The following is a 19,206-nucleotide window of genomic DNA, read 5'->3' as shown; positions in this document are numbered from 1 at the left end:
AAATGCAACATAATTTAAACAAAGTAACTTTGTCATCATTTCCATATCCAAAGTGTAGGACATCAAGTAAGATCTCAAGCAATTGTCCAGAGTATTATTTCTGTAATGTCACTCACACTTGAATATCGATACTACTAGAGCACACATAATTGAAAACCACAAGTTATCCAGAAACCGGATTTAATGAATTTCAACCTCCTTTTAGACTTTTGCTCAAACTATCAATAAAAAGCCGCGCATTTAAGTGTCATTTCTTCTTGTCTCTGCCTACCCCTCTGGGAGAGAGACACTTAGGAGCAATAAAATGGCCAAAAGGTGGCAGCAGGACGACCAGAAGCCAGGGGAGAAACAAAGAGCCCTCCATTCACACCCTGGATACTCAGTCTCCTGAGAATCCAGATGGGCTGAACTTCCATCCAAAAAAAACCCCAGAACCCTCCTCCTCTAGGTCTTCCAATTTCAAAGCGTTTTCCAAGGAAGATGTGAATTAGCTGTGCTTAAAGCATGATTCTGCCCTGGCCGGTTGGCTCAGCGGTAGAGCGTCGGCCTAGCGTGCGGAGGACCCGGGTTCGATTCCTGGCCAGGGCACACAGGAGAAGCGCCCATTTGCTTCTCCACCCCTCCGCCGCACTTTCCTCTCTGTCTCTCTCTTCCCCTCCCACAGCCAAGGCTCCATTGGAGCAAAGATGGCCCGGGCGCTGGGGATGGCTCTGTGGCCTCTGCCTCAGGCGCTAGAGTGGCTCTGGTCGCAACATGGCGACGCCCAGGATGGGCAGAGCATCGCCCCCTGGTGGGCAGAGCGTCGCCCCTGGTGGGCGTGCCGGGTGGATCCCGGTCAGGCGCATGCGGGAGTCTGTCTGACTGTCTCTCCCTGTTTCCAGCTTCAGAAAAATGGAAAAAAAAAAAAAAAAAAAGCATGATTCTGAGTGCCATGGATAACTTTATTTTAAAATAGGTTTATGAAACTTGATTTGGGGGGGGTTAGGTGAGAGGAGGGGAGATAGTGAAGTAGACTCCCACATGAACCCCACCAGGATCCACCCTGTAACCCTGTCTGGGGCCGATGCTTGAGTACCAAGCTATTTTTAGCACCTGAGGCTGATGCGCTCCAATGGAGCTGCCCTAAGTGCCTGGGGCTGACACTTGAACCAATCAAACCACTGGCTGCAGGAAGGGAAGAGGGAGAAAAGGGGAAGAGGGAGGGGGGAGAAGCAGATGGTCACTTCTCCTGTGTGCCCTGACCAGGAATTGAACATGGGACATCCATACTCCAGGCCGACGCTCTATCCACTGAGTCACTGGCCAGGGCCTCATTATGTTCAAAGATCAGTCAGAAGCACTGTAAATGTTTAACTTAATCTGATACTTTCTGAGTATTTTTATTGATTTTTAATTAATTTTGGATTAAAAAAATTTTTATGACTAGCTTAACAGCTATATTATTAAAAAAAAAAAAAGACAAGAGGTTATCCTTACCTTTGTCTGTTGACCAGAAGAAAACAGATACTGAGCACCACTGCAGGGGGAGCAACCAAGAGAAGCATATACCACTGCAGGAAAACAAACCAGTGTGTCACCAGACTAGCTTGTGCTTATGACTTTCATTTGGCTCATAATATAAATGGGGCAGTTGTTTTATAGACTTCTTCCTGGAACATTGTGTAGTAATTGTCAAATTTTATAAAAATGGTGCTAAATGATAGGAAGAATATATGTAGAGGTTAGGGAAAACCCTTTTTTTGAGTCTTTTAATGGAAGTATTTCCTGTGAAATTTTAGGTCCAAGCAGTAAGTAGCAAGTAATTATAAGTAAAAGGTGAGACTTTCTCATTGGTCTTCAGTCTCTGGGTTCTCTGGTATCATCTCTTTTGTCTTTAAAAATCTTTCTACTCTTATTATGCTTTCCTGACTGTCTATTTTTCATCATATCAAACAAAGATTTCTTTTTTTTTTTAATTTTTATTTATTTATTTTTTACAGGGACAGAGAGAGAGAGAGTCAGAGAGAGGGATAGATAGAGACAGACAGACAGGAACGGAGAGAGATGAGAATCATCAATCATCAGTTTCATTGCGACACCTTCGTTGTTCATTGATTGCTTTCCTATATGTGCCTTGACCGTGGGCCTTCAGCAGACTGAGTAACCCCTTGCTCAAGCTGGCAACCTCAGGGTCTCGAACCTGGGTCTTCCGCGTCCCAGTCCGACACTCTATCCACTGCGCCACCGCCTGCTCAGGCCAAACATAGATTTCTTAACTGTATGTTTGTGTTTTCAGCTTTGTATCAGCCTCCTCTTTCCCCCCCCTTAACTCGTTACTCATAGCCCTTGCTCCCAAGCACATTTTTTCCTGCTTTGTAATTCCTTCCTTGCCCAGTGACCTGCACACAGCCTCAGGAAGCCCTCCAAGCCCAAACCACCCTCCCAGTGATCACCTGACCCTCTTCCCTCCCACACAGTTTGGACTATTGCCTAAGTGAAGATAATCCTAATCCACTGTAGACTCCCAAATAATTCTAATTAGGTCTTTTATATTGAGGTCCACTCTCCCTTTACTTTCCTTCTTTCTACATCTATGTTTACACTGTATCTGCTACTTTAAAAATGTGAGCCTCACTGGTGGAAAACAGTATGGAATTTGGGTATCTGTGGCGTGCAGAACCCATTAATGTGTGTGCTGACATTGAGTCAAGAGTAACATTAATGACAACAATAATAATAAGGCTGCAAAAAAAAAAATACCTATACCAAATACATCCATTCTTGTTCCATTACAGTTCTCCACAAAAGAAACACAGGTAGAAACATAGGGTATTCCTCACAGGAAAGGCTGAACTGGGTCCCTGGTGTATTTAGCACCAGTGATTCTAAATGAGAGTGCATTAAACAAAAGGATTTTAGCTTTTTTCTTTCAAAAGAGAGCAAGTCCAGTAGCTCAGAATTTAAGCTGCATACAGAGATGTCTGTGTGCGTTATATCAGTTTATCTAATTTAAGGCATGTAAAAGTTGGTTGCTTTTTATTGTTTTTAAATGAATACAGCAGGTCCTCGAATAATGTCATTTTGTTCAACAGTGATTCATTAAGACATTGAGATGCTGTGGTCCCTCGTTCAAACCTTAAGTCCCCGGCTTGAGTGTAGGATCATCAACATGGTCCCAAGGTCACTGGCTTAAGCCCAAAGGTCGCTGGATTGAAGCCCAAGGTCACTGGCTTGAGCCCAAGGTCACTGGCTTGAGCCCAAGGTCTCTGGCTTGGTCAAAGGGTCACTGGCTCTGCTGGAGCCCCTGGTCAAGGCACATCTGAGAAGCAATCAATAAACAACTGAAGTGACGCAACTATGATTTAATGCTTCTCATCTCTCTCTCTTCCTGCCTCTCTAAAAAAATAAAATAAGTTCTGCAAAATTATATCTAATTTCCTCTTTAAATTTTCACATGAAGAATTAAAAGAGAATAGGCCCTAGCCGGTTGGCTCAGTGGATAGAGTGCATAAAGTGCCAGCCCAGCATGAAGACATCCCAGGTTCAATCCCTGCTCTGGGCACACAAAAGAAGTGACCATCTGCTTCTCTCCCCCTTCTCTCCCTCTTCCCCTCCTGCAGCCAGTGGCTCAGTTGGTTCAAACATCAGCCCCAGGTGCTGAGGATAGTTTGGTTGATTCAAACATTGGCCCTAGACGAGGATTGCCAGGTGGATCCCAGTCGAGGCACATGTCTCTCTATCTTCCCTCATCTTGCTTAAAAAAAAAAAAGAAATTAAAATAATATGTTTGGGTTCTATAACTGTAGGTGATTTTCTTTTTTGGTCTTTCTTTAGTTTCTTTATTGTTACAGGATGTTATTTATGCAATAAATAAAATTCAGTGATGGGATGCCTGACCTGTGGTGGTGCAGTGGACAAAGCGTTAACCTGGAATGCTGAGGTTGCCGGTTTGAAACCCTGGGCTTGCCCGGTCAAGGCACATATGAGAAGCAACTATGAGATAATGCTTCTCATTCATTCCCCCTGTTTCTCTCTCTTTCTCCTCATTCTAAAAATCAATAAAACCTTTAAAAATAATAAAAAATAAATAAAATGCACTGATGGAAGAGAAAGCTTGAGATTTGTAATTTACAGTGAATCTCAAGACTTTTCTTACTCTGGCAAAATATGTCCCTTGATGTTTCCAGTGTTTCCTTATAACCTTCGAGCATTCATGAAAATAGGAATGGGATGGAGATCACTGGGTCTCCTGCCTCAATATGAAGTCAGCGCATAGTTACTACTGTAAATGATACTTTCAGAGTGATGTTGTTCGAAGACTAGAATTTGTAGACATCTCAAAACACCATCCCTTCCAGACAATTTGAAATGCAGTAATAGCAATGTTTAAGAGCAACTCTGGGCTTTACTGTCAGGTATTCTTGAGTTTGAATCTCAATTTTGTCAAGTACCTGATGTAACTTGAGTTTATGTTTATTTATGTATAAATTGGGAAAATAATTCTGGCCAAATAGCTTGGTTGGTTAGAGTGTCATCCTGAAGCGCAGAGGTTACTGGTTCAATCCCTGGTCAGGGCACATGCAGCTAACAGATTGATGTGCCTGTTTCTCTCTTTCTCTCTCCTCCTTCCTCCCTCACTAAAATCAATAAGTACATATATTTTTTAAATTTTTTAAAATGGGAAGATAATGAAGATTATGTCATAGAGTTTTTATTTCTTTGCAAGGAGAGAGAAAGAGAGAGACAGAGACAGAAGGACAGACAGAAAGGGAGAAAGATGAGAAGTATTAACTCATAGCTGCAGCACCTTAGTTATTCATTGATTGCTCTCTCATATGTGCCTTGCTGGTGGTAGAGGGGAGGCTCCAGCTGAGCCAGTGACCCCTTGCTCAAGCCATTGACCTTGGGCTCACACCAGCAACCTTGGACTCAAGCCAGTGACCTTGGGCTCAAGCCAGTGACCTTGGGCTTCAAGCCAGTGACCTTTGGGCCCAAGCCAGCAACCATGGGGTCATGTCTATGGGGTCATGTCTATGGTTGAGCCAGCAACCCCACGCTCAAGCTAGTAAGTCTGTGCTCAAGCCAGATGAGCCCACACTCAAGCTGGAGACCTCAGGGTTTCAAACCTGGGTCCTCTGCATCCCAATCCAATGCTCTATCCACTACACCACTGCCTGGTCAGGCTAATTAATTTATTTATTTTGCATTCATAGATGACGTAAGAGTTACCAGCTCAATTTCTATGTGCTTTGCTAATGTGAAAATGGCTGATGGGATCATCTGCTCCTTCCGAAGCAGGTACCCTGGCTTTTCACTATCTGCTTATTGAAATAACATTCTCCTTTTACTCTACAGATATATGTAATTGACAGTGCAGACAGAAGAAGATTTGAAGAGACGGGTCAGGTAAATAATTCTTCTGTTGAGCTATTTCCCAAATAACTGGGTATTCATTAATCTGCCTTGTACAGGTATGAGAGTGAGAGAGGTTTTTTGTTTAGTTTAACCTTTGCAGTTTAAACAAGACTCATTCTGGCAAACAGGCAAAAATACCAGTTGCTTAAAAAGAAATTAGTTCGCCCTGGCCGGTTGGCTCAGTGGTAGAGCGTCAGCCTGGCGTGCAGGAGTCCCGGGTTCGATTCCCGGCCAGGGTACACAGGAGAAGCGCCCATCTGCTTCTCCACCCCTCCCCCTCTCCTTCCTCTCTGTCTCTCTCTTCCCCTCCCGCAGCCGAGGCTCCATTGGAGCAAAGTTGGCCCCTGCGCTGGGGATGGCTCTGTGGCCTCTGCCTCAGGTGCTAGAATAGCTCTGGTTGCAACAGAGCCACGCCCCAGATGGGCAGAGCATCGCCCCCTGGTGGGTGTGCCGGGTGGATCCTGGTTGGGCGCATGCGGGAGTCTGTCTGACTGCCTCCCCATTTCTGGCTTCAGAAAAATACAAAAAAAAAAAAGAAAGAAAAAAAAAGAAGAAAAAGAAATTAGTTCAGAATCCTTTAAACTGTTTTTGTTTTTTTATTAATGCCTTTCAGTTTTAGCTAAATCGAATAAACAAGTTGTAAGCAAATGGACTTACCGCCATGCCCCAAAGCTCTTCAGGTTCCTTCCCAGTCACATAGAAATGAACCCAGAGGGATAATTCACTTCTTATTTCTATGTATGTTTTTCTTTTTCTTTTCTTTTATTTTATTTTATCTTTTTGTATTTTTCTGAAGCTGGAAACGGGGAGGCAGTCAGACAGACTCCTGCATGCGCCCGACCGGGATCCACCTGGCACGCCCACCAGGGGGCGATGCTCTGCCCATCTGGGGCGTTGCTCTGTCGCGACCAGAGCCACTCTAGCGCCTGGGGCAGAGGCCAAGGAGCCATCCCCAGCGCCCGGGCCATCTTTTGCTCCAATGGAGCCTCAGCTGCGGGAGGGGAAGAGAGAGAAAGAGAAGAAGGAGAGGGGGAGGGGTGGAGAAGCAGATGGGCGCTTCTCCTGTGTGCCCTGGCTGGGAATCGAACCCTGGACTTCCGCACACCAGGCCGCTGCTCTTCTATGTATGTTTTTCAATATCAACTTAATTGATCTGAGAGTAACTTTAACAAATTCGAAGGGATGGGAAGAAATGTGCAACCCAAGACTAAGCTGCTCTTGTTTCTAAGCCAAGAGATAGGTGTACTTTGAACCCAAATATGGCCTCAAATGCAGAGTACATGTCAACATGATTACACAGTGCAGTTTATGAGTTTATGTACACAGTTGTTATTTTTTTTACTTTTTTATTTTTTAAAAATGTATTTATCTTAGTGAAGGGAGAGAGAAGAGGGGAGGAACAGGAAGCATCAACTCCCATATGTGCCTTGACCAGGCAAACCCAGGGTTTTGAACCGGACACCTCAGCATTCCAGGTCGACACTCTGTCCACTGTACACCACAGGTCAGACTGTGTACACAGTTTCAAACAGAGAAGCAGTGGGCATAGACCATTTTACTGAGTACGCTGATAGGAAGCAAGGAGTAGAGTGGACCTCTTTGGAGAAGCATGATTACATTTGATTGCAGAGTCCTTGGCTTGTGTCCTAAAACTACCACAGGTGGCATTCCAAAGGTAGCAGCCCTATGTTTATATTCCTTTTCCCTGGAACTTAGTTTGAGAACTCTACAGACTTTTGAAGATAACCCTTCAATACCTTGATGATTTCTGAATCATCACTCATGTGAACTAATGCCAAACATGACCTTGAAGGTGAAGGGCATCATAGAATGATCTGCCTCTTGAACCATCAAGTTCTCTTTGATAGCCCAGCTGTCTTAAGTAGAGTTAAAATGTGGGTTTAATAGAGAGGTGGGTCCTTGTACCTAGGTAAATATACACCCTCTCCTATACTTAGAGTAGACAAAATCAATATACAGTTTAGACCCCAAACAATAGCCTAAAAATCAGAGACCTTGCCAGACACATACAGTTATTTCAGGATATGGGTTTGATGAAGTGTAACACACGTACATGTTTTGGTGATAAAGATTGATGCAGGGGTATGCAACATAATTTAATGACAAGATAACCTAGACATGTTTTCTTTGAATATATGTACCCTGAATTATTAATGTCATCCCATCAACATTAATAAAAATTTATAAAATAAATAAATAAATAAAAATTTAAAAAAAAGATTGATGCAAAGTCTTTAAAGCAATTGTCATTTTCAGTTTATATTTGAAAATATGTGTGTGTGTGTATTGCATTGCAAGTTATTTGCGATAACAACCTTGGCTAAGTTCTAAGTTTCTAACCACAACTTGTGTCCTCCCTTGAACAGTGTTCCTCAGAGTATGATCTATGAGTCAGTCCCTCTATAGCAGGACTACTGTGGGGGTGGCTAGTTAAAAATGCAAATTCGTGGGCCCTTACTCAGACTTTCCAAAGTCAGCGTCTCCTGGGCAGGCCCCGTGACCTGCCAGGCGCTCTTCCACTGGCTCAAGTTTGAGAACCGCTGCCCTGGAAAGTGGCTAGTTGATAAGCTTAATTGTTTGTTTGTATGTTCTTTCTAATTCGAAGTGAGTGGTTAAATATTCAATTCTCATTATTCCCTTCCCATCCGTTCTCCAAATGACCCAGGAACTAGCGGAATTACTGGAGGAGGAAAAGCTAAATTGTGTTCCAGTGCTCATCTTTGCTAATAAGCAGGATTTGCTCACGGCAGCCCCTGCCTCGGAAATTGCGGAAGGACTGAACCTGCACACCATCCGCGACCGAGTCTGGCAGATCCAGTCCTGCTCAGCTCTCACAGGGGAGGGCATTCAGGTGAGATTACTGGAAGCCTTGGTCACCTGGCAATATGACAGCTAACCAAGGTAGTCTGTCTCATTGGTCAGGCCAATCTACATAGAAAAAGTATGAGACAAGTAGCCTTTGATTGGCAGGTGAACAATCCAGGATGTTAAGGGCATGGAGAGTTTAGTTCTTTTCTACTTAGCAACCAGTGTGACACCATCAACTGTTCTAGGAAAGACGAGCCACCCACACAAGCAAAAACTACCCCATTAGGTAGGAGGTCGGAACAGAAGACTCCAACGATGTTTTAGGAGTTGTTGATGATTGGGTTGGGGGCTTTGTGGGTGTCTCATATTGTGGAAACTAAATGCATGTACTCCCAAGATACCTGAGCCATCAACACTTATACACTAGTTATCCTATTGTCAAGTGTTTTGTTTTTTCTCTTGACTATCTCCATCGCTTTCAGAGTTGGTGTCTGTTTCATACTGAGAAACTGTATACTGGAAGAGCAGGTTTCCCCTCATTTGACATTAATTTAGGGCAGAAAATGATTATATCTGAGACAACTGAGAGGCTATATCCTCAAAGAATGATGAACAGGTTCAGCTTTGAGGCTGCCTACCAAGCAGACGCAAAGCAGGTGACACTTGGAGCCAGCCCACTAGGACTACTTGAAGAAGCCCCAGCATGCTGCACATGCCTCATTTCAAACATCTGGTGGGCCTGCCAGGGAAGTGATGCCAGCTGTGAGGATCGGACAGTGTTGCTCTGGGATGCCATGGGGGATTAACCGCATCTAAGGAACTGGTGTCTTCCCTCGTTGCCATGCGGCATGTGTCTCGAGTGGCATGACCAGTTGGCTTTTCTTTGAACTTGGTGTGTTTGAGTCCAAGCCTGCGATTCAGTTCTCAATCGTCCTGAAGCCTCTTTCCATTTCCTTCCTAATACTCTCCTCTCCTCGCTGCGCAGACATTTGACATTGATTTGTCTTAAAACTGCCTGACTGCTTTTATTTCAAGAAAATAGTCACGTCCTAGAATTATCTCACTCGTTCCATCTGTTTGCTGCCTAGTTTTTTTTCTTTTTGCCATACAAACAGCCAGAACCTGTTTCTGAGCTTGGCCTTTGGATCTGAGAGCAGACCAGTCAGCGCAAGACAAGCACCCCCTCTTGACGGTCCTCAGTACCACTCTCTTCGAAGCTCTCTGCGCATGTGAAGCTCTCTGTGCCTGTGTGTGTGTGCGTGCGTGTGCGTGTGTGTGTGCGTGCGTGTGTGCGTGCGCGCGTGCGTGCGTGCGTGTGTGTGCGTGCGTGTGTGTGTGTGTAGCAGTGGCTGCCAAATCGCTAGATGTGACCTCAGCTCCCTCCCCAACATGGATGCCAGCGCTGTGTGGGTCCCTCTGTGAGGTTTCTGTGTAGGGAGGGGGCAGGTATTAAATCTTATTTATTTCCTTCCTTCCTAGACTCTGGTTATAAAAGTAACATAGTTTCATTGTTAATCATCTAAAAGCATATAAAATTTAAAACTATAAAGTTCTTTCCCCAAATCCCACTTGACGAAGGGACTATCATTAATAGTTTTATTCTTCTTAAGTCTCCTCTATAAAATTATAGTCACAAATGTGATTATAGATCTATTAGGTTCCAATTAACTGCATGTTTTCAGCTTAATTTAAGCGACTTCAATAAATATACCACAACCCAGAATGTCTTTGGTAGGTAAACTCCAATCATTTTATTTAGCTTCTCACTTTTTTTTTTTTTTTTTCTGAAGCTGGAAACGGGGAGAGACAGTCAGACAGACTCCCGCATGCGCCCGACCGGGATCCACCCGGCACACCCACCAGGGGCTACGCTCTGCCCATCAGGGGGCGATGCTCTGCCCCTCTGGGGTATCGCTCTGCCGCAACCAGAGCCACTCTAGCACCTGGGGCAGAGGCCAAGGAGCCATCCCCAGCGCCTGGGCCATCTTTGCTCCAATGGAGCCTTGGCTGCGGGAGGGGAAGAGAGAGACAGAGAGGAAGGAGGTGGGGGGGGGGTAGAGAAGCAAATGGGCGCTTCTCCTATGTGCCCTGGCCGGGAATCGAACCCGGGTCCCCCGCACGCCGGGCCGACGCTCTACCTCTGAGCCAACCGGCCAGGGCCTCACTTTTTTTTTTTAAATCAAGTTTTGCCTAAGGTATTTCCCTCGATTGTGCATGAGATGGCCTTTATGAAGCCTAAGGTTATTTTGGTGTGGATGAAGCCTTGTATTTGTACAAACCACTTCAGCAAGCAAACTGTCTAAATGGCTTAGAATACAAATATAAAGAGTAGAGAAGATCTTGAAGTTGGGGACTCGAAAGGCGGGCTAAAGAAAATAAACACATTTTGTGTGCCTATGTCTAAGAAAGTGGGAGTCAGCAGCTCCGTAATCTTTTTCGCTTGGCCAGAGTGTTGAAAGGGAGAAAAAGCAAAGCTGGAATTAACAGAGAGGTCCTTGTTTCTTCAGCTAGCCTTATGGATGTAAAAAGCAGGGACTAGGGTTATCTAAAATCAGTATTTTGAGTAGTGGCATTCAAGTCAAGGGTACTTCTTCATCGGAGCCTGGAGGCTGGGAGGGAGCTCTAGTCATTGTCTTCCCAGCCCCCAGCCCGCCCTGTCTTGTCAGGGGGAGGTTACAGGGATAGAGTTCTTTGTTCCTGGCTGTGTAACCACCGTAGAAGTGGAGTTCCCTTTAAGTCACAGGATCTTTAGACCAAAAAAGAGGCAGTAAGCTATCAGACAGTTACAGAGTGGGGGAGAGCTTAAAAATCAATCAGTTTAAATCAAGTGAGACAACCATGTATAGTTTGATTTTTGTTCAAGTTCTTCTTAGATCGGGGACCTTCAGCAACCAGATTCACAGGAAATTATATCAAGAGAGAGCTAACAAAGACCGTGATAAAAAAAAAAATCATTTTTCTGAAAGCTAGAAACAGAGAGAGACAGTCAGACAGACTCTCACATGCACCCGACCGGGATCCACCCGGCACGCCCACCAGGGGGCGACGCTCTGCCCACCAGGGGGTGATGCTCTGCCCCTCCGGGGCGTCGCTCTGTTGCTACCAGAGCCACTCTAGTGCCTGGGGCAGAGGCCAAGGAGCCATCCCCAGCACCCGGGCCATCTTTGCTCCAATGGAGCCTTGGCTGCGGGAGGGGAAGAGAGAGACAGAGAGGAAGGAGGGGGGGAGGGGGGGAGAAGCAGATGGGCACTTCTCCTGTGTGCCCTGACCGGGAATCGAACCCGGGACCCCTGCACGCCAGGCCGATGCTCTACCACTGAGCCAACCGGCCAGGGCAAAAAAAAAAAGATTTTATATGGAGGAGAAATAGTTTGAAGGTCACTTAATTAGTTTAGCAGATAGTACCATGGTGTATAGAATTGGGTAGTTAAGACTGGGATTTCAAGGTTAATGAGATTAGATTATGGTTAATAGAATGATATAAATTTAGAGAATTTAACCATTATTGGAAATGTGTTATTTAATAAAAATGTTAATTAGGAAGGGAATCTGCTGTCTATTGTCCTTTAATGGTAACCTTTGGGGACTGGAGAAAGGTCGTGTCGTTTTCTGTGGAAACACTTCATTGTGAGGCACTGACTGAGTGATCATGTCCCTTCTTCAGGTGATGCCTCTGATTGAAATGCCTGTCCACTCAGCCGGTGTCTTGGTTTTTACTCTAAAAAGAGTCACTTAGGAGAAATTATTTTTCCTGCATTGCCTAGTTCAAGTGCAGGCCTTTAATGATGCTTATTAATTCAGGTTTTAAGTATTCCTAAAATGAAAGACTTCACTAGAAAAATGTCCATAAGGTCACTTTCAGGTGTGGATACTATGTAATAATTTCTGAAATTCCCTAAATTATCTTTTTTTTCTGCTTCTTTTCTACCCTCCCCACGCACTGCCCCATGAGAGCTGGTCAATATGGGCAGAGCTACTAAAGTGACTGGACATTAAATTGGTCAAATAGCATCTGGCACCACAGCTCTTAATGATTCTGAAAGAAAAACATACAAAGGTTAAAAAAAAAAAAAAAAAGACTTAGGCCTGACCAGGCAGTGGTGCAGTGGATAGAGCGTTGGACTGGGATGCGGAGGACCCAGGTTCAAGACCCTGAGGTCGCCAGCTTGAGCACAGGCTCATCTAGTTTGAGCAAAGCTCACCAGCTTGAACCCAAGGTCGCTGGCTCGAGCAAGGGGTTACTTGGTCTGCTGTAGCCCCATGGTTAAGGCACGTATGAGAAAGCAACCAATGAACAACTAAGGTGCCACAACGAAAAACTAATGATTGTTGCTTTTCATCTCTCTCCGTTCCTATCTGTCTGTCCCTGTCTATCCCTCTCTCTGACTCTCTGTCTCTGTAAAAAAAAAAAAAAAGACTTAGGATTTCCATTAGTTTCAGGTGTTTGAAGACAGTGTCTCTGTTTATACAGTGTTTGTGTGCACGTATTTAATTAGAGTGTTTGCGGGACCGGCCTTACACAGATGAATAACACCCTGGAGTGAGCGAGCCTGGGGAGTAGCCACAGAGCCGCTACATGCTGAGCTTCTCTCTCGGGACTCATTGGGCAGGTGTATCACATCTCCTTAGCTGAGCAGCTTAAGCACATGATTTAAGGTGATGGAAGTTAGTGATTCCTGGGATGGATTTCACGTTCTTGATCTACCTGATGTCCTGAAGACAAATACGTGCAGTCTTTACAAGGACAGGCCGTCCCATATGTTGTTCAACAGCCCTGTTCTGGGTGTGGAAATTGACATTGGAGGGCTTCAAGAGAGTTCAGGACAAGTGTTTTTTTCCCCCTGATTGATGGTGACCAGGAGGCCAGCCCATCATGTAATGAAAGCAGGTTTTCATGGGAAACTGTCAAGAGCAGAGCATGGGTAAAGGGCACTGGGAGCTGAAGGAGAACATCAATCTTGGTAACCCTGGCCTGCTGAGAAGCCCAGAGTCCAGAGGAGCGATCAGGAGAGACCCAGTTATGTCAAGCAGATGAAGGCAGGAGGAGAAACTGAAAAATGTCTGGGAGGGAGAACCAGCCTCTTAGCCAGACTGCCTTACAGACTGGAGGCAGCCTTCCTCTGTGCCCTTGGGGCTTGGCCAGGGTTGCTAGGGCCTCTGCCAGTGTATAACATCTAGCCATGGGACTCTCTTTTTTTTCCCTGGGTGTCTGGAAAATAGCGAACAACAGATCTGGCTTAAAGCCAGAGAAAGGTAGCGAGAAATCAATCTCTCTTCTACCGATAGACCTGAATTTGAGCCCCAGACCAGCTGTCCTTTGCTGTTATAGTATCAGGTGTTTGAAGACATTTTTCTCTCTAAAACATCACACATGCATGCTAGTGGGTGTGCGCACACATGTGTGTGTTTAATTAAAATTGTGCTGGAACACAGTTTCTTTTCAGTGCAGAGAATGTCCGTTTGAACCTGGTCTCTAGCCTTACTCATAGTAAAGACCTGCCTACGCCAATAGCTCCGAACTAGCAGAAAGTTCTCCTGGGTGTTCCTCTCCGTGCCCCCACCTCATGCTCCTCTTTCCTTTTCACATCTCCCGCATTCCCTGTCTTCCAACAGAGGAAGGACCCCTAGCCTCCGGGGCCCAGGGTTATGAGCTGCATGTCAGAGTGTGCCTTGCACATGGACACTAAACATTTGCTAGCCCTGCTTTTTGTTTCTGTTCCTTTTTCCTTGGTCTAAGGGGGATTTTCCCCTAAAATACCAACAGAATTTCAGTATTTTTAAAAATGACATTTACCACTTCTTTCTAGGCCCCGGCATCAGTTATTGTTGACTCCAGGTGTACCTGGAACTGCTTATCTGCAAGTCAGACCTCAGGTTTATTTTAAATTTTCAAACCTTTCTATCAACTAAGAAAGCAAGCTTGGGACATGCAATTTTGCTACCTCTCTGGTGCATGCCCTTTGTCACCAGAAAAAAATATTAATAGCAAGCAATATTTTATGTATGCTGCATCCAGCTGCTCCTTGACCCTGGGGGCCTGGGGGCACAATGGGATAGGCTGCATCACTCAGCGAGGGCCTGAGCTCCTCCTGTCTTAAAGCGATTATTGCTGTGACGTACAGTCCTCGTGGCGTTAAAGGGCAGGCCCACCCAGCCATGGCTGCCACTGCTTCCTTCCAGCCATCGAGCAGTGATGGATGCGTTGCAGAGTGATCAAATTAAAAGGAGCGGGGCTATGCTCGCTTCGGCAGCACATATACTAAAAAGGAGCGGGGCCATCAGAGACCACTCTTTTCATAGAAAGGGGCATTGTGCCTTTAATCCTGGACCACTGAGATCTGTGGTGAGTAGGTCTCCACCCCTGTGATTAAGGGCAGCCTCATATTTTTCCCAGTGGTCATATTCGGGGATAATATGACATGGTAAAATGTATTTCCTCCCCACAAGGCCAAACAAAGCTCAGTTTTTGAGGTTCAGCATCTCTCTTTAGTCTTTATTATTGCATTAAAGCTAATCAATTTAGATCTTGTTTCAGCAAGGTTGGGCAGGGGCTGCGGCAGAGGGAGAAAGGGGAGGGCTCTGCCATAATGTTGTCCCCGTGACAAAGATGAAATGTGCAGACATTTGGTCAAACCAGTTTTTAACAAAGGTCCAACCATTAAACAAACCTAGGAGTTGATTTCCTTCTTTAGAGGCAGAGCAGTGACCTCCTTCAAGTAGCTGCTCACCATCTCTCAGTCATCTGTTTTAAGAAACAAAGCCTTGCCAAGTTAAGGCAAGAGTGATGTGGAGCACTAATTTCACCCTGAGAAGCAGAAGGTCCGACTCTTGCTATGATGATGTCTCTGATGTTGGGTTTCCGCTGGAGGTGGCAGTCTTGGTGGAGAGTTAATACGCTAGGTAGGACCTATAGTGAGGTAATTGCTCAGCTTCCATGTGTAGAGGTAGCTGGCAGCCCATGAACCTTGAGGTCTCAGTGGCCAAAAACAGCCTCTGGACCTTTCAGAGCTGCATCATGGGCTCTCCCAGTCTCGTGCCCCTGCAGTCAGTTGGGAGTCCTAAGTTGATAGAGACAACCAGCATGGCTCTCTTCCCCACCTTCAGGGCAATTCCCAGCATCTCTCCTGGCTTGCTGCCGTCCCTCCAGCACTTGCCCATCCATTGAGAAATGGCACAGGTTAAAGAGCCTGGGTGCGGGCTAAACTGCCTGGCGGCACAGCCTGCCTCCGCCACACTATTCTGTGCTCCCATTTCACGTGCAGTGTGGAACTTATAGTACCTGCTTCCTAGAGTTGTTACAAGGATTAATTTAAAAGGTATAAATTAAGTGCCTGCTGTAGGCCAGACACCATGCTGGGTTCCGTAAACACAACCTCAGGCCAGTCTGACATGGACCCTCCCCTCAGGAATCTTGGACAGCACTATTATCTTTCCTTTCCCATGGGCAGCTTGGCGCAGCTTGTCCCTGCTTCGACTGGAGAGGTATTGTCCCCATTGACTACCGCCCCTCCGATTGCCCCTCACCTCCAGCTCAGGTAGGTAAAAGCAGGAAAGGTACAACTTCAGATCAGGGCACAGCAGCCGCAGGGCTTGGCCCCTATTAAATCTCCCTGTGCTTCCCACACTCCCTCCCTCGGGCTGCCGGAGGCAGCTGCAGAGGCGCAGGGCCCGGCAGGTGGGTGCCGACCTCCCAGCGCCCTCTGTTGGCAGGACTGTGGCTGGAAGGGCTTTGCCTCCCCAGGCCCTCACAGACATCTGGAGAACATGGCTCCTCAGCAGGGCTCCCGTTTAAATCTCTTCTGCCTCCATAACAGATACCCAGGAGAAAGCTACCCCTCACCCTCCACGTTCTGCTTCGGGTTCCTGCAGCTGAGTAAATATTTTTCCTATCTCTTTGAGTGCGTTCATGTTCAGTGAGTTACATATAATAAAAGAACCACCCCCCTGCCATAATCAGCCATAAAACAAGGAGGAAAAGTGGTATTCCTATAGTGTGGGAACACTGTTCTTGATTTTTCTGAGATGACTTGATAAAATATTGCAAGTGTCTACAGAGGAGAAAATACTGAGGTGCGCACCTCTGATTGTGCGTGTGCGGGTTCCTGAAAACGGACGTGCCACAGAAGTGCCGAGCTATTCGGCTTTGAAGGCAAAGAGGAGATCGTTATCTTATTCATCCCTCTTTTATTTGTAAAATCTTTTTTTGTCTCCTGGCAGGTGATCATTTTTTTTCCTGGAAACCAAGTAGCTACTAAAATTAAACATGCTTCTCTTTAAAATAATCCTTTTCATAAAAGGGTCTTAAAATTGGTCTCGGCTTCTCAAGTCAGTCGCTGACCCAGTTGAAACTGGAGATGTATTTGGAGGCCACCGTTCTCCCACCTCGGCGTTCCTCCCCCTTCGTCCCCACTGCCACCAGATGCTGTCCACCTTTGGGCTTTCGGCCACGGCCAGCCTTGTCTTGGCAAATGCCCTGAGGTCCACTCTGGAACAGCCGTCAGATTACCTGGTTCTCCTGCCCAAGTGTTCTGATGGCAACTGGTGGAGTTTTAATCACTGTAAATTCAGGTTATGGTCAGATTAGCCAGGAGATAGGATGCCTGCTGGTTGTTTCGCAGTGATGTATTGTTTATGGGATTAATGCTCCGAATGGCCAAGAGTGTCAGCTGATATTTATTACTTTAAGCTGGCTCAGCTGTTCAGGTTCAACCACTAGCTCCATGGTCACAGGAAATGCAGGGTTCTTCATGTCTTTTTATGCCCTGAGATGTGCAAATGTGCCTGGGACCTCAGCAAGCATGTGTTACAGGTGCAAGGAAAAGGGATTTGTTGCAGGATCCTTCTTTGATTTTGTTCTGGGCTTCCAAGGGAACTCTGCGCACCCCTGAAGGTCTGAGAGACTCCAGGGAAAGGGAGAGTGTTCGGGGTGGCTCCAAAGGGGGTTGAAAAAGAGGTCATCTCTGGCAGGCCTGGCATCCAGGAGAAATCATGCCACCTGCCAAGTAAGTGTCTGTAGGCATTGTATGGTTTTTATGTCTGTCCTTCTCCAGCCTCCTAAGAGAGGACACTTTCAAGGTCACTGTGCCTTTAAGGGAAGCTTCTCCCCAGTCCCTCTGCTTGATAGTGCTTAAAGCTTCAAGAATCAGGCCAGGCCCTTTTTAAATCTATCTGTAGTGCTGCACGAAGAAAAATAAATGTGCATTGCCTTAGTTTGTGTCTAGTAACACACACTGCAGTTGGTTTGTTTTTCCAAAAAGAAATTTAATTTAACCCAAGTGTACACTGCCACACTGTAAACACACCGGGGCACCAGAGGGTGACTTATTGAATTTAATGCCCTAGCAAAGGTCAGCTTTTAGAAAAAGCCAAAAATGGCTGGAATCTTTCCTGATAGCTCCTCAATCAGACCTTGGATCCAGGCAGATGTGTTTATTTTTCCAGAGGGAGTTCCTGAGGACCCATCTCAAGTTCAGACACTGGGCACTCCCCTCCCGCCTCCCTCCTCTGCTCTCTAGGGCCTCGCTCCTCCTCCCCAGAGGTCACTGTCCCTGGTCATTCAGGTGGGCCCCTGGGTTCCTGTTGCAGTTTCCTAGGACAAGGAAACTCCCTGGAGCTGCTGGTTAGAGAAGGAAGAGCCCAGGTACCCACACCCCGCTCCCGGACTGGAGTGGGTAGTGCCTGTCATTACTAACACTGCCTTTCTCTGCCCCTTTCCCTCAAAGGACGGCATGAACTGGGTATGCAAAAATGTCATTGTGAAGAAGAAATAAAATCTGGACGAATGGAGACGCAAGCTTCGGGAGCTGAATTCGGTCCTGAAAAACACTAATTTGCTGCTTTCTGACCAAATGTTTTTCCATCTGTGTACAGCTACAGCTGTTTGAAGCGGGGGAACAACACAGTTTAAAAAGAATCCCCATTCCAGCAGTAGATTTAACTGATCTCTTAGGTTCAGTATCATTTTTCAAATAAAGGAATTATATTATTTCCTCTGCATAATTGAAATAGTATTAAATGTCTCAAAGCACATGATTAGAAAATGAGATCTTTTAAATGAGCAAGAGATTGCATTGCAGTTCAGACAATTCCAGTGGGCTTTTTTCCTTTCAAAAAGAGAAAGGAAAAGAGGAAGAAGCAGCTTATGCTGCGTTCATTTATTTACTGACCTGTCCCTTGCATTCTCCCCATGGTTTTGAAAACACAGACAGTGTTTGCTGGTGCTGGTCAGTGTTTTTTGCCATCACCAACTGAGCCAGGGCTGCATTCTGTCCTCTGGAGGGAAGCTGCTGGGGGGTGGGGGAGGAACAGCAGATGATTAAACCATCTTGTCATGCAGGTAGGAGACTGTGTATGTAATCCTCACCCTTTAGAGAGGGAAAAAAAATCCTTTCTTGCAAACAAGTCACCACATAAACATAACCCATCCCCACCCCCAGCCAACCACACAGGGAAGCAAATTCTTATGACTTTTTGACTGTAATGACATCTGGAATGTAAGGAGAGGTGGGAGGTTTAATTCCAGAAAAATTACAAGGTCCTTAGAAAGCTCTCACATCGAGGGCTCAGGCTAGCGTAAACAGGCTTTCTCCAGTTCAGTGGAGCAGGGAGCGGCCGACTCTGAGATTAGCTGGCTTCTCCATGGCAGTCCTATAGAAGGGATTTCTAAAGCTCAAAGAATTCTGTGTTTAAATGATCACAATAGACCGCTGCTATCAGATTTTTTAAATAAATGCAACTTTACCATGAACCTGCTCCACTGAGAAAAGGCAGGCAGATCGATTTTTAGAGATCAATTTTTACAGTGCTGGCAACTTGGTGTGGGATGCTCACAGCGGAGAGGGCGTGCTGCGGGGAGAAGAGGGGGGCGGGGTGATTGCGGGGGGCCATTCCCAGGGAAGCCAGAGTGCCCCCATGGCTGGTCTAACCTGCCTCTCTCCGGCAAAATGTGTCCTCTGTTGATTGATTAGAGAGGACTGGCAGGAG

General features: G+C 45.9%; 1 protein-coding gene across 1 annotated transcript in view; it reads left to right on the top strand.

Annotated features, from left to right (window-relative positions):
• The window catches only part of ARL3 (ADP ribosylation factor like GTPase 3), a 44,039-nt gene extending 26,008 nt beyond the window's left edge, over positions 1-18,031 (top strand). The window contains exons 4-6 of the mRNA XM_066240026.1: positions 5,335-5,385; positions 8,081-8,266; positions 17,946-18,031. Of these exons, the coding sequence (XP_066096123.1) occupies positions 5,335-5,385; positions 8,081-8,266; positions 17,946-17,993 (285 nt within the window). The 3' untranslated portion in view covers positions 17,994-18,031. The remainder of the gene's footprint in view (positions 1-5,334; positions 5,386-8,080; positions 8,267-17,945) is intronic.
• Positions 18,032-19,206: the final 1,175 nt, after the last annotated feature.

Source organism: Saccopteryx bilineata, chromosome 7 (assembly GCF_036850765.1).
Source record: "Saccopteryx bilineata isolate mSacBil1 chromosome 7, mSacBil1_pri_phased_curated, whole genome shotgun sequence".
Lineage (NCBI taxonomy): Eukaryota > Metazoa > Chordata > Mammalia > Chiroptera > Emballonuridae > Saccopteryx > Saccopteryx bilineata.
This window is presented reverse-complemented; position numbering and strand designations above follow the sequence as displayed.